At 49.3% G+C, this 15,323-nt stretch overlaps 1 protein-coding gene across 2 annotated transcripts in view; it reads right to left on the bottom strand.

Moving 5' to 3' along the window:
* The window catches only part of CLDN10 (claudin 10), a 52,556-nt gene that overhangs the window by 2,539 nt on the left and 34,694 nt on the right, over positions 1 to 15,323 (bottom strand). Inside the window, exons 1-3 of one of the 2 annotated variants that reach the window (XM_082767377.1) lie at positions 9,547 to 9,807; positions 3,641 to 3,802; positions 3,410 to 3,491 (exon numbers count right to left, since the gene is read on the bottom strand). In XM_082767377.1, the coding sequence (XP_082623503.1) occupies positions 3,410 to 3,491; positions 3,641 to 3,802; positions 9,547 to 9,766 (464 nt within the window). In that variant the 5' untranslated portion in view covers positions 9,767 to 9,807. Of the gene's footprint in view, positions 1 to 3,409; positions 3,492 to 3,640; positions 3,803 to 9,546; positions 9,808 to 15,323 lie in introns of those variants that run through there. The other variant, XM_082767378.1, reaches the window with a different exon arrangement.

Here is a 15,323-nt window from a genome sequence, read left to right as displayed (position 1 = left end):
GACGCTGGAAGCCACAGCTCAACTGCCTTTCACCCAGAAAACCCTGCCTCCAGCCCCTTGTCTGACTTCAAAACCTACCACAGGTAGTTTTATTTCTAATGATGCTAACGTTTCCGTCCAGGTGCTACAAGTTTCACAAGACTGAGCAGATTTCTGTCTGTTCGAGACCTGGGATTTATAAAATACTCATGCTGAATTACAGCCCTAAGGTGACCTTTTAGCAAGCTGCAGAGGCGAACCAAAGCACTGAACTCCAAAATGAAGGGGCGTGAGGACCCTTCCTGGTGCCTGCCACACTGCTACCCTAAGGAGCTGCAGGGCTGGCCTAATTGGTCTTTCCTCCCCACCTACACACACACAAAAGCCTTTGTGATTTACACTGGTGTTTATCAGGAATTTTCAGTCGCGTATCAACCGGTGTATGGCTCCCTGGATTTTATCCAATCCAGGGTTTTTTTTGCAGTTAAGAAGCCAAGCCTACCCCACCATCCAAAATCCACGATATGCCATATTAAAAACATCCTGCACCTTGACAACTCTTGAAAAAAAAAAAGACTAATAAATGGAGATAGGCTTTTTTAGAAGAAATTTCTCTATTTGCTGTTTTTCCCTTTCATTTTTTATCATTAAAACCCTTACAGGAAATGCAGTCTCCTGTTCTTATCATCCTTGCTTGTAAGAATGAGAGCAGCGACTCTCCGGGCGTGGGGCTGCACACCCCTGGACTCCCACCAGTGCACCCAGTCTGCTGCTGCAGGATCACTGGGAAATCTCCAGGAGGTCAGGGGAACAAGCACCGAGGCTAAGAGCGGATATTTCACTCTCATCAATCCCAGGAGGCAGAATTCAGGGAGACAGAAGGTGTAACATCAGTATAGAAGGAAAATATCCCGGCTGTTACATAGGTCAGGACCACGAAGCAAATTTTCATGCAAACCAGCTGAAATTTCGTTAGCCAGCTAGATGAACTCCAGGACACTGGTAATGATCATACCTAACTTCTCAGCGAATCAGTACAACTCCCCAGTGGAAATCCATATTTTGAACATCTAATTCTTAAGATTGAGGGAAAATGAGAACTGGGTTCAAAGCCAGCAGGACAGCGCAAAGAGGGCCTGTGTGGATGAACTGGGCACAACAGATTCTGGGAAAAAAAAGGCTGAGGGGAAACAAATCTCTATAAAAATGGAAGTTAGTCAGGTAATTTGGATAAACTAGCTCCATTCATCAGGAAGAATGATGATTATTGAGTTCAGACTGCGGCAAGGGACAAAAAGGATGAAAACTATAAAAGCTTTTATTAGAAGTAGTAAAGGGACAAAATAGTTTCCTAAGAGAAGCTGGCAAGACAGCAGAACAGAGAGAAGCACGGATTTTCTTCCCTTAGAGGTGTCTGAAGAAAAATGCAGTCAGCTTGGCTGTGAGTACCGGGGCATCCCGTGCTGTCACCGAGCCTCTGCGCGTGTTGCTCCATGAGGTGGACCAGCACTCATGGAGCTGTTTTAAACCCCTAATGCAACCTATTGTGTGGGAACATAACATCCAGACTAACATTTCTAAGCAAGGCTGGCTTTAGAGTGTCCCAGAGGTGACTATCATTCCTCGCTAAGCTACACGTAAATTGAAAACCAGAAGTCTCTCGGGCACCAGCCTCAGGCAGATCTCTGACTCCCCCTGCATCTGTATATATTCAAGGCACCTCTTCCCCATGCAGAAGACCAGAGGGAAATTCTGATAGCCAAAGGGATGCCAAACATCCCATGTCATTAATTTTCCATTAACAGTATCTCAAACCTCTCTTTGACACCACCCAGATAACTTCAGGAGAAAACATGCACCAAACTGCAAACAGTTGAGGAACCAAAGCAGCGTCCTCTCTCAGTTGAGCCAGTGCCAAATTTCTATAGCATACCAGCAAGGCTCATTAACTGCTTCTGCAATGTATATCAAAGTAAGATTTCCCAGAAGGCAACAAAATTAATTGCTCCAATGTATTTTATATTGTTTCAGAGAGAAAGTAGTCAAATAACACCTTTATCTTAACCTGACACAAGATCACTGCATGAGCTGCATCACATGTCCACCATGTGAAACTCCAATCACAACTTCTAGTATTGCTCTCCACCTTTATCTTTGCAGCAAATATTTCTCATGCCAGCAGTTGTGCTATTCTGGTTGTTCAGGAAAAAGGTAATTTCCGCAGACAAAATGTTTTAATATTAGACCTTTCATTTTTTAAACTGGTTTTCTCATTTGCTCGCGGTAAAACTCTGCCGTGAGGTCTGCCTGCCCTTTTTGCAACAAAACAAGTGTAGGAACACAACGAAGGAAAGGGAATTTTGGCAATGATGAAGCTATTTTTCATTGGGAACATTAAGCCTGATGAATAATTAACTTCTGGCTGTATAGCCAGTCCCCATTTTCTCCACAGTAGCTCACATCCTTGTTGCTTTTGGTGGCCTTTGGATCCTGTCCTCTCCTCCTTACAAAGGAAACTCATATGAACTTGTTTTCAAGAAAAGAGAAACTGTGTCAGTCCTACCGCAAATGTGGATCCAACTGGTGTTATTTATTCAGGCTGACAGTTTTATATATACCCAGTGCTTGACGTCTTCGGGGATCACCACAAAGAAAGCTTACATTACAGCCAGTGTTTTCAAACTTGGTGGCCACAATGCAAATCTAGAATCCGAGGATGGGTTCATGAATTGCTGCCTTGGAAGGTCCTGAGCACTCACACAGCTTTCAGGGGAGTCTTTAGGGATGCTCATTATTTCTGGTTTGGTCCTGCAATTCTATGAACACACACTCCCTTGTATTTAATTGCATGTACAGCTGAAGCACTGACATTAGTGCTTTATGATTGTGGGTTATGAAAAATATTTATGATCCAAATTATAGTCATCGAGAGTTCAAAATCTGTCAGCAAAAACAGTCCACAGAACCTGCAGAAATGTCTCTTCAAATGGACTAAAGACTGCACAGTGTTCAACACCTTTATGGAAACCACTGGCTATCGATAGCTTAGAGGAATAGTTTTCTTCCTATTGAATTATGTGCCTAATGAGCACCTGTCTTGTGAAATGCCTCCTCTGCATCTTTGACATAAACATAACTCCTGATCAACCCAGCCTACCCTGGGACGAGTGCTGTAGAGTCCTGCCAAGCCGCGATAAGCCTGGGCACAGAGACCACAGACCCATCACTCTACAGGGAGGTCTTAGCTCATGAAACCTCAGCACACAATTACTACAGTTGGAAAACATGATGAAATATGAATAAATAAAGCCCACTTTCCATTTCTACCCAACAGAAGAAGCATCTGCTTTCTGGATACATGAGTTCTGGCACGCAGCATGAAACTTAAGGTCTACTCTTGAAAGATGAAGGGCTATAGGAAAGTACTTACTTTTGTGCAATATAAGAAGGATCAAAGAACTCAGACGTAATCCTGTTTGCATACAGGGAACAACCAGTCATAGAGCACAGCCCTGAAAAGCAGAAGACAAACCGTTCAGTGGAAGCAGCAGAGGAGCTTTGGGCCTGACCCTGACGCAGTCACGTGTGGATTTCTGCCGCAAAGCAGCAGCTCTGGCATGACTCCTGAATACACAAACTTAGAGAAATAAGGTATATTTACCAGACAGTATGAAAATCAATCCAGCTAAACAAGCTATTTTCGCTTTGGTCTGATCAGAACCGCCGACTTTTGTACACTTCATCCCAATCAGCCCAAACACGGAACCGAAGAACCCCAGGCAGACGGCGGAGATCATCAGTCCTCTGCAGGCTTGGATGTAACCTGCAACGAGAAAGGGCAAGGCTAACGTGAGGGCAGGGAACACAACGGGTTTTGCTGTAGCTCCCCTCACCCTTAAAAGCATCTGGCATGAATTAATTATTGCAAACCAAATTAGACCTTGGCTGGTGTAATGCCAACTTATCCCAGAGTATATACTTCCAGGTGATGGCGTGATGATGCCGCGTGAACCCAGTCCCTACAAAACTCTCCGTGTCACTTGGGGCTGCAAAAACAATTGTGGCATTGGGCACAGTGTCCCCAGGAGGCTGCACCCATGGGTTTTGAAGAGCAGCTCTGTGTGGGACGTGCAGCATCTGCCACAGGCTGCAGAGGCACACAACACCTCGCTGTGCAGATGCCACAATGGCAGCAGGTTGGCAAGGCCTCATCTCTTGTGGATCAGCCCAGCAGGCCCTCGCTCTGCAAGGAAGCCAAATACATGCTCAGCTTCACAGAGAGCAGAGACCCTCGGAGATAAAGCGAGCTGCTGCCACGCCGGACCAGTGCCTCACAGCTGGATTTGGCCACACGCGGTTTTGCCAGGCTGCTCTGAACCGATGCGCCCGAGGGCAGGGCCTTTCTGCAGAACACCCGACTGCTTGGCCTCTTCTCCCTTCCTCCTGGGATTAAAACACAGTGATAACCACGTGGCACCGTTCACAGGGTGGAACAGTGCCATCTCACACAGCCAAATAACCGTTTTATAGCAAGAAGTTTCTCTCCATAACCCATTACATCTCATTTAAAATGGAAATGCACTTCCATTATTCGTGCCTGCAGTCTTTTCTCCTTGATCTCTGGTGGGTGGAAATGTCGAGAGCTAACCCAGGTTTCCATTGCTTATTACACCCGCTTTTCCAGAATACCAAAGAAACAAAAAAGCCCTGCATAAAAGCCCTTAAAATGTGGAAAATTAATTTATTAAAACAGGAACTAGGGGATATCTAATGGAAAAAAAGCAAGCAATAGATTCAAAACAAAAATTGTGGTTTTTTTTTTTCACACAATAAAGTTGTGGAGCTGCTTTCCACAGGCTACGTGGATGCAAAAGTTCTTGCACAGGTGCAAAAACGGGATAAAACCATTGAAGAGAAATCTCTGCCTGGCTGGCAGGCCCCTGAGCTGCAGATGGCCATCGCAGACGTTTGGCCTTCTTCTGCACTCTTTTTTGGCACCCACTTTGGCCGCTGCTGGAGGAATACCAGCTCCAGGATGAGCAATCTGTGTTTAAGAACACTTAAAAAAAAAAAACACAAACAAAATAACTGATTCACAGCTTTGTGTAATACACAGCACACAAGAAGCAATTTGTAGGACTTAACACCCCATGGACATGTTTCATGTACAACATGCTCCTGTAGTCCCCCTGCTGAAGGAAGAATACACAATGACATAACTGTAATAGCCATAGGACTCTCATGTTGGAATATAAGCATCATTTGGGTCTGCTGACGTGTCTAACACTATAATTTAAATTATTATAATAAGTTGAACTCCTATGGTAGCTGGATGAGCTGCCCACTGGAGACACCTCCCTTTGCCATGGATGATAAATGAAGCACAGGCTGGCAAGTTCAGAATCGGGTCTCATTACACCTAAGTCTAGACTTCTGATTTTTAGGTACTTACAATCACAATGTTATAATTACAATTTACAATTTTACTTACCTTCAGTATCCAATAATATGTCACAGTTTGTATTTTTTATACAAATTTATATAATACGCATAAATTTGTGTAATTTTCTATTTTTGAAAGAGGATCATGAGGAACCCTTCAGTTCTTACAGACACATGCCTCAGACATGTTCCCTTGAAGTGTTACTTCAGCATTATTGCCATGTTTAAGTCTTGTTTGAGCTCAAAAATTAGCCAGCTCTTTGGATACATTTTTTTATCTTTTATCTTTGAATTTCTGCTGTGCTGAGAGTATCTACTGTGACTTTAATGCAGAATATTTTGATAGGCATGGCTGATATTTGTCTTCAGCAATGGTCAGATAACCTAGGATTTAACGCCTCTAGTGGAAATGTTTAGTGGCATGTTGGTGTACCTTAAAACCTTTTGAATCCATGTAAAAAGCAATGCTTCCCAATGTTGTAGCAAAAAGGAGACAGCCAACCCTTCTCTCCTGCTCTCCCGGGAGCACAGTTTAGATAGGAAAGGCTGCTGTCTGTGTTCTTCTCCACTCAACACCAAAGAGCCTCCAGCCCTGAGCCAGCAGCCACGAAAAGCAGCTCCAGGTAGGTCCCTCTCAGACCCCTAAACACCTGAGCAGCATCCCACACATCATCCCATGGCACCCCAGAGGAGATGCCTTCACCTGAAACACGGCTCGACAGAACGGAGAAGCAGCACCACGTCCATGCTACAGGGGCTAACTCGGACCAGATATGAGACAAACCCAGCAGAAGAACTACAGACTGAAGATTTACAGAGCCAAACCGAAGACCACCATCTGCCTAAGCTCTCCTAGGTCCTGTAAAAAACTTTTTTGGGGGGACCTGCAAGAAAACAAAAGGTATGGACACCCTAAAGAGTGAACCATTCTGCAGAGCACGCAGTCATACATTGTAAGAAGCTTCTTCACCTCTGGTGTTCACTGGACTGTACCATCAGCTGAGAAAACCTGGCATTTCTAAGGCATCATTCACCCTATCCCAACAGAGGAACTTAAAATAGATCACATTAATTGCACCTCTCTTATTTAGTTAGTTATTTATCTTCTGCAGGGGTTATGAAGTGAGCCTGGGGAGCTCACGCCAGACGGCCATATTGTGGTTACCTCAGATCAGGTGAGGCGACCACCCTTCTAGCCAAACCGGCCAGGGCACAATTTCCTCAACAGCGAAATAAAACTATACTCCCCAACAGCTCGGCTGAAATTCCAGCAATAGCTAAAACTTCTGCTTTCGAGTAAAATCCTGTATTTTCACTCTGTCCCCCCCTAATGCCCTCAGGCGAGACCCAAAGTACGTCAGTAGGAAGCGGCGTTCAGTAAGATTTCAAAACGTGGCTTTTAGCTCACAAGACACAAATCTGAAGACAGCAGCCTTGTTCTCTCTCATTATTTTTTGCTAGTAGGCCTGGAAAAGTTTTCTCTTACTACTTTTCCACATAATGTATTTCCCATAGCAGCCAGGTAAGGCAGGAGATGCAAACTGGCGAGGAAGCTGTTATTTTTGACAGGCCCAATTTATCGACGCTGTTAGGAGTTAATTGGCACATTAAGGTGCTGAACCATGAACATATTTACCCAGAGGTCCTCTAAACTTTTCTTTATGCCTGAACCTCCCAGGAGAAACAGTAAATATTCACCCCAACCAACACAAGCCGTAGATGCTAGGTACGACGTGGCTGAAATGCAATTGTTGCTGAAGGTCAACGCGCAGCTTCAAAATAGGCTGAGGGTAGTGAGACAGCAAGAAATGATTAACTCCCTCACCCAGAAATCATTTTCCTTTATAATAGCACGAGCTGGAGCACTGCTCAGCTCTGCTGAATGAGTAACCTTCCCCGCTCAATATTTCACCAAATTCTGCAGGCCAGCCAAGGCGGGACTCGTTGCAGCTCACCACAGCCATTACCCAACAGGCACCCACTTTTAACACAGATATCTGAAAAAAAAATAACCACAACCTGCACTCATAAGGTGGGAGAGCAGAAGACTCAGCTCTACCAGGCTGACTGGAGCACCAGGAAACATAAAAGAGTAAAATCAGCCTTAGCACCAAACCCCCAGTCACTTGAACCTAGGTTAGGACTGACCTGGAGAGCGTTTGGCTGCAACATTAATCAAACCTTTGCTTTGCTTCCTGGAAAGCAAGGACGTTATCTTGCTGACTGAGACTCACAGTGCAGGGAAGTGTATGGGGAGGCTGCCAACTTCTTCCCCCTCTTCCACTGAAGACCCAAAAATGCATTACGTGTGTTTGCATCAGGGTCCGTAAGAAGCTGGTACCTCGTCGTGTAGCCGCCGACCACCCAAAGGAAGCTCCAAAGCAACAAAAAGCCATGTTTTAAACAGACAGGTAGACAAACATGTATTACGCATGAAGTCATGTTTAGCAGCATTCCACGAGAAACCTATCTCAAGTATTTTTTTTAAAACAAATGTGTTTTGTCCTGCATTCAAATTCATCTTGCTATCATCTTGCCAGCCTCACTGCTCTCACGCTTGCCTCTCATGCTCACCTCTCACGCTCTCAAAGAGCTCTGGGGAACGTGTATATTTATACAGTATATACAACACTCAGAAAAAAAACACCTGCATGCTGTTACGGGGATCATCACTTTCACAACAAATACCTGCAGTGGCATCCTGCAGTCTGCACCAAGTGTAAAAGGTTACCTTACAGATAGAGCACGAATTCCTTCCGAAAGCACACGCCCATTGCTGTTGTATGTTTTTCTAAGCTCTAACACCCTCTTCCATCCCCTAAGTAAATTTGTGTTCAGCTGAGCTCTGTCGCAAGGTCGCTGGATCCACCGCTGGAAATACGGTCACGTGCACGTCCTGCCCTGGGGAGGCGTTTCCATCACCAAGTTCCCATCCATGGCCAGGAGCGCACAAAGGTAAACCCCAAATGGTTTCAAGTCCCACGGACTGCAGCATCATTTTTGCTCACATACAGATCACAGGGGCGAGCCCTTAATGGGGGCTGGCCGGACTGTGCTGGGGAGGGTTTGGGGGTGCATCATTCCCCCCCCCCCTGCCCGCACCGTGCCTGGGGGCCAGGATTTGGCCCCGCAGCACTCGGAGACACCGCTGAGGAAGGCTGATGCCGGGCTTCCTCCCTCTGCTGTCACACAGCCCGGCCGGGAGGGCGGGATGAGGTCCTCTCCAGTCGTGTCTTCGGGGTTCAGGAGCCTCCAGGTGCTTCCCTCCGCAGCAGCAACTCACCTCCGGGGGCAGCACAACCCCACAGATCTTCCAGATCCGAGTCTGGGGGGCTTTATTCCAGATCTGAGTCTTGGGGACTTCACCCTCCAGTAGAGCAGCAGCCGAACAAGAGGCTCGGTGCCTCCGAGGGACCCCAGCAGTGCCGGGACAGCCCTGCCACCCCTCGGGGACACCGGCAGAGCCCCCACACCCCCTGCCACCAAGGGGCTGGGGAGAAAGATGCTCCTGGGGTCGGCGCTGCCACACGGCAACGCCTGCCCTCGGAGTGCGGACCTCTCCTGCGTCCTGCCGGCGGCTTAAAGGCTTAATGGCATTAATTTGCTTACCGATAACATTTATCCCCGCGGCGATAACATTAATCTCTGCCACTGATTGGCTTCGCACTTTCCTCTTCCAAGCAGACCTTTCACTCCCAAATCCGCCCTCAGCCTCCCGTGCCCGGACAGTGCTGTAGGTCCGACTTGCGTTTCGACCCGCACCGCGCTGTTTATTCATTTATCACCCCAAAAAAAAACCATTTACTCCCAAAACCCTTACTTACAGCCAGGCGAGCCCTGCTGCACCCCACAGCTCTCTTAGGGGAGCCGCAAGCAGTGCGGGTGAGGGTGCCAGGTGGTGACACCCGCACAGAAACCTGCACAGGACCCCAAAATTTCCCCTGGACGCTATGGGGTCGCGCAGCACCGAGCCCCCCACCCCCCGGGGCTGCTCCCATGATGTGGGGCGGCCCCGGGGGGGTCCCTCCCGGCCCGGCTCCCCCCTCCCCGCTCTGCCAGGGGTCGATTTTTAATTTTTTGGGGTTTTTCTTTTTTTTTTTGGGGGGGTGCTCGGGCGGCCCTGACCGTCCAGCGCCAGCATGGAGGGGAAGTCCTTGCAGTTGGAGACGCCGGTGGAGTCGGTCACGCAGGTCTTCCAGAGGTTGGCCCAGAAGGTGGCGGTGGTGATGACCGTGCCGTCGATGGTGGACACCTTCCAGTAGTCGGTGGGCAGCGTGGAGGAGACCAGCACCCAGCCGCACACGGTCAGCAGGAAGGCGACGATCTCCGCCGCCGTGCTCGCCATCGGGCCCGCCGGGGCGCACACCCGCCGGCGGGGGCGGGGGGGGCGCGGAGCCGCGGCGGGGGCGCGCCGGGAGGGGCGGGGCGGGGCGGCCGAGGGAGGCGCTGATTGGGCAGCCGCCGGCCCGCCCTGAGCCCTGGACACGCCCCCTCGGAGGGAGGGGCGGGGCTTGTGTCAGGGGAGGTGGTGGGGGAGGCATGGGGGGGGTCTGCATCTCCCTGTTTGTAGGGTCGGGGGTACCCATGTGGGGTTATGTGCACCTCCTGTAGGGGCTGATGTGCCCCCTGTAGGGTTAGGGGCACCCACTGAAGGGTCAGGTGCACCCATGTAGGGTTAGGGGCACCCCGTTGTAGGGTTAGGGGCACCCCCTGAAGGGTTAGGTGCACCCTTTGTAAGGTCAGGTGTGCCCTGTGGGCTTAAGTGCACCTCTGTAGGGTTAGGTGTACTCCCATAGGGTTAGGTGCCGCCCCTGTAGGGTTAGGTGCACCCACTGAAGGGTTAGGTGCACCCCTGTGGGTTTAGGGGCACCCACTGAAAGTTTAAGGGCACCCCCTGTAGGGTTAGGTGCACCTCCTATAGGGTTAGGGGCACCCCTGTGGGTTTAGGGGCACCCACTGAAAGTTTAAGGGCATCCCCTGAAGGGTTAGGGGCACCCCCTGTAGGGTTAGGGGCACCCACTGAAAGTTTAAGGGCACCCCCTGTAGGGTTAGGTGCACCCCCTGTAGGGTTAGGGGCACCCACTGAAAGTTTAAGGGCATCCCCTGAAGGGTTAGGGGCACCCCTGTGGGTTTAGGGGCACCCACTGAAAGTTTAAGGGCACCCCCTGTAGGGTTAGGGGCACCCCTGTGGGTTTAGGGGCACCCCCTGTAGGGTTAGGGGCACCCCTGTGGGTTTAGGGGCACCCACTGAAAGTTTAAGGGCATCCCCTGAAGGGTTAGGGGCACCCCCTGTAGGGTTAGGGGCACCCGTGTAGGGTTAGGGGCACCCACTGAAAGTTTAGGTGCACCCACTGAAGGGTTATGTGCACTTCCTGAAGCATTAGGTGCACCCCCTGAAGGGTTAGGAGCACCCCTGTAGGGTCAGGTGTACACTCTGAAGGGTCAGGGGCACCCCCTGTAGGCTTAGGTTCACCCCTGAAGGGTCAGGTGCACCCACTGAAGGTTTAGGTGCACCCCTGTAGAGTTAGGTGCACCCCTGTAGAGTCAGGTGTGCCCCTGTAGGGTTAGGGCACCCCCTGAAAGCTTAGGGGCACCCACTGAAGGGTCAGGTGCACTCCTTGTAGGGTTAGGTGCACTCCCTGTAGGGTTAGCTGCACCCCATGAAGGGTTAAACGCATTAATCCCACTGCAAACCCACTCCCCTGTGAGCAGGGACCCTTTGAGCAGGGCTAATTTGCCCTTTCAGACCCGGTTTTGGACCTTCATGCCCCTGCAGACCCCTTTTTACCCTAAGAAGCATGAAGTGCCCTCAGTGTACCCGAGCGCCCGGTTTGGCCCCGGGGCTTTCTCCTGGCTATCCTGCCAGGGCTGCTCCCGAAACGTCTCCGGGGCTATCTGTGTTACTGATCCGGCCCTGACTGTCTCTCTCCTCCAAAATCAACGCAAGATCTCGGGCTCCTGATCCCATCTGCGGTGGTGCAAACCCCAACTGACATCAGGCGGGGCTGGGCGCTCGCTCTGGGCTGAGGGTGAGCAGGAGCCACAACCACTCTTCCCCCGTGGCATTTTCCTGGCGTTGGCTGCTACCTGCGGGGATTAGGAGGTGGAAAACTTTCCTCTCCGGGGTTGCGTTTGTGCCCTTCTTACATCAGCTCCTCTCCCCTGTGCAGCAGCAAGCTCCTCGGTCACGCTCGTAGCTCAAACACCTTCAGCTTGGGGTTTTCCAGCAACCACGTCCCCTTTTCTCCTCACTGCTGGCCAAGAACATGGTAGGCAGGTACACATATGCCTGTCAGACCCCTCAACCTCTGCCTCTGTTTTTTTTTGCCACCTAGTTCTGGCTTTCTTAGGTTTAACTTGTGTGGTAGGGTGACAGACTCAGCCTTTGCCTTGTTTCTTCCACCCGTGCGTTGGGACAATCCCTGACTGTGGGATATTGATAAGTTCTGCAGGCACCCCATGACTGATTCCTCTTCTTTTCTGCATTAAATTGAGCAGAGCATTGCACTAACACAGTTTCATGCTCATTCATTTGCCTGAGTGTATATTTATCCCTTCGGACTTGGGAAGAAAGGTGCTCACAACTTTTCCTAAGAAAACCATCCCTTGGGGTTCAGGTTTTGTCTCACTGCATCTTGGGCATAAAAACGTGTTGTTGGTGTTGCTATTTTTAATCATTATTACTAAGTGCAAACTACATCTTCTTACAATCAGAAGTCAACGCTTGGATTTCTACAGTGCACAGAAGTTGTTTTGCTATGCGCAGAAGGGTCCGTCCGAAACGGTAGGGCTGAACTACAGGATATTATTTTAGCTTTTGCAGGATCAAAATCACAAGCAGTCATGATTGCCTCATAAGTCAAACACCAGATGACAACGCCATTTGTTCTCTAGCCAGGATAAGCAGACTAGGGTCGTCATGCCTTTGTCCTGGAGTAATTTTTCTTGTAATTTTACCACGCACAGGTTGGGCAACTTGAGACCGTTTCCTGGCTCTGCTGTGTTATGGCTTTCAAGGTGCCTAGAGCACTTGTGCAGGAGGAAAAAAAAAATAGAAGAAAGAAAATCAACCCACTTTATTTTTCTAAGGCTGAAGGACAACTTCCTTGTTTGCTAGGATTTTCCTGGGGATTTGAATATCAAAAAGGCAAGGCAGCCTCGCAGGGAGCACAGCCAGGCTTGCGTGAGAGTCACACCTCAGCAAGGTCAGCCCTGCTGGCGGTGGTGGATTTGGGGAATGCACCTCACATTGGCATACGTGTTCAAGGAGGTGAAGGTGACTGTGAAATGAGGAGGCTGGCAGTGCTCTGTGTGGCACAGAACAAAAGCGCCGCCTCAAACAAAGAGCAGATAGCTCCTCTGCTCCGGAGGAGAATAAACAAAGGAACGCTTCTTGGTTTCCTCTTCGGTGTCACCCTACAAAGCCCATCAGGGCAGGAACATCGGGTAATAAGCACCAGCCCTCGCTCATGTTGGATCACCACCGTCGCTTTTGTTGAGCTATGAGAAATTAAATGAAATTACCGCCCAGGTTTGTAAACCGTCAGGGCAAGAGGGACTGTAAGTTCTGCGGTTTGTCTCTTATGTAAGTAAAAGTAAAAATTAATAGGAAGTGACAAGCCAGAGCATTTTAAAGGAGTGAAAAATTGCATTCCAAGAGTCAATAAACCTTCCCATCTCCCATTCTGTGCGGTGCGTTTGGACATTAGAGACTTTGTTTCTTGACACCAAGATTAATGCAGCATTTCTTTTTTTTTTTTTTTTTCACCTTTTCTTAATTTTGTTGGGAAAAGAAAAAAAAAAAGAAACACCTTGCGTTGTTCCCTGAAAGTTTGTAATACAATGCTTTTAAAAATAGATATAACCTGTTTAACAAACTGAGCAGGAAATTTGAAGAAATGCATCTCCTACTTCACTTGAGGTGCATTCCTCCTGGCAAGCAGCACAGGCTGCAGTGCTCGGTAGTGCAGAAGCCGCCTCCACGTCAAATAAGGTTTTGCTAAATGGGGGCTGATCATAAAAGGGGGGAAACTTCCCAACTTCCCGACTGATTTTTGGAGCGTGGTCCCGTGCAATGGGATTTAGAAAGGATTTGTGAAATGAAGGGCTGCTGCGTCTAATGCAATTCACAAGGGTTTAATCAGGGAGGGGGGCAAATCAACGCCTTTCCAAAGCAGCCCGTTTTCAGAAGCGATCCCTGCAGTGAGCCACAAAGACGCAGGGTCCGAGTCCTGACCAGTGGGGCTGAGCTGCAGCCCAGGCTGGAGCCCTTGGTGTTCCCTCAGTGGGAACACTTTGCCACCCGGCCCGTGCCCTGCCCTCGTACAGCGGGGCTGGTCTCTGCCCTTTTCCCAATGCTTGGCAGACCTGGGCACGAGCAGTCCCTCGTCTTTCACAGGCACCCACGCAGAAAGCTTCGAGTACAGATGACTACAAAACAAGAACGTGCTTGTGTTTGGAGCTGGGGGTTGGACCAGGTGACCTCCGGAGGTCCCTTCCAACCCCAATTACTCTGTTACCCTACGACTGTGTCGTAACAAGCAAATAGGGTAGCACGGGGAGCCCTAATTTGGCTTACTGTAGCTGTTGTGAGTGGGGCAGCGGCGCACTAGTGATTACACATTGCATGTTGTGCACAGAACGTGATTGCTTCTGGACCCTGCCGCCCTGTTATTTAGCCCACGTGCTGAAATTTCTTTTCACGGGTATATGCATCTCAGTTCACAACGGCGGTACATCGGACTACTTTCCCAGCTGTTTACACGGTGAAATTTTTTGCAGTGGTCACTGCTTTTGAAGGTGCGTTGGACAGGCTGAAGAAAACCCAAAGCGGGGAGCACGGCACCAAAACCCTTAGCTGTGCCCTCGTCGTATGCCTCCCAGGTCTCAAGACTTGGGGGCACCACGAGGTGTGGAGGAACACAAAGACCCCTTGCACACAAAGTGAGCAGAGGCACTGTCTGGCACACATGCTCTCATTTCCATCTGTATTTTTAACCCTGGTTTCCCCTGTTTCTTTTTTACATCTCAGATCTCAGTGCTGTCAGCTTTACTTGTGGTTCCCCAAGCTCAGCAAGCTTCAGTTTGATGTGAAGTCTCTCGTCTTCACCGGAGAGCTGCCTCTGCTGCAGGCAGCCCCCTTCTCACCAGAGGATTTTACCTGCTTCAGTCGAGTGAAGCCTGTCCAGCGTTTATATTTCACATGCACACACCAGTTCAGACATGAAGTCGAACCAGTGGGATCAAAGGAAGCAGTATCGCTGATAGGTCAAATACGCATTAATTTGAGCCTCAGTTTATCAATTTTTTAAAGTCTGTATTGATCGCAAAAAGTCACATTATTTCCTTATTCCCTTTGTTTCAGAGCTGCTTGAGCATGTTGATTTAAGTCAACTTTTAACTCCGCTTTGTCACCATGACCTTTTTTGATCCCGGCCAGTTTGCTCTCAGATTAAGTCACGCTACAGAAGCTGCTTTCCTTCCAGGTTGTGGTTTTTGAGCTCTCGGTTAAATGAAACCACTTGCGGCCACTGGCAGGGAGGACTGGTGTCTAATAAACAGTGGGGCCGGAGAAAGTAAACCACAACTCCCTCCTTGTGACACAGCCCGTTTCTGAGTAAATACGGGGCCACTGTGGGAATCGGGGCGAGGAGCTGGAGAGGGTATGGGACGAGTTTCCTTTCACATAGAGATTATGGTGGGAAGGTGGGAAGCAACCCCTCACCTTCATGTCTCCCCTTCCTGCCAACTGGAAACCAGGGCAAATTTGGGCTGAGGCTCAGCAGGGCTGGGTACAAAGACCACGGTGTCACTTGTCACCCCTTGCCTCTGCTCCCCGGTGGCTCTTTTTTTTACCTCCTCCCATGGCCTTTGCCATGCCCTGCTCTCACATCACGTGCTGT

The sequence above is a fragment of the Aythya marila genome, assembly GCF_965140915.1.
Source record: "Aythya marila genome assembly, chromosome: 1".
In the NCBI taxonomy this organism is placed as follows: Eukaryota; Metazoa; Chordata; class Aves; order Anseriformes; family Anatidae; genus Aythya; species Aythya marila.
The sequence above is the reverse complement of the archived record's forward strand: the minus strand, read 5'-3'. Positions and strand labels throughout refer to the sequence as shown.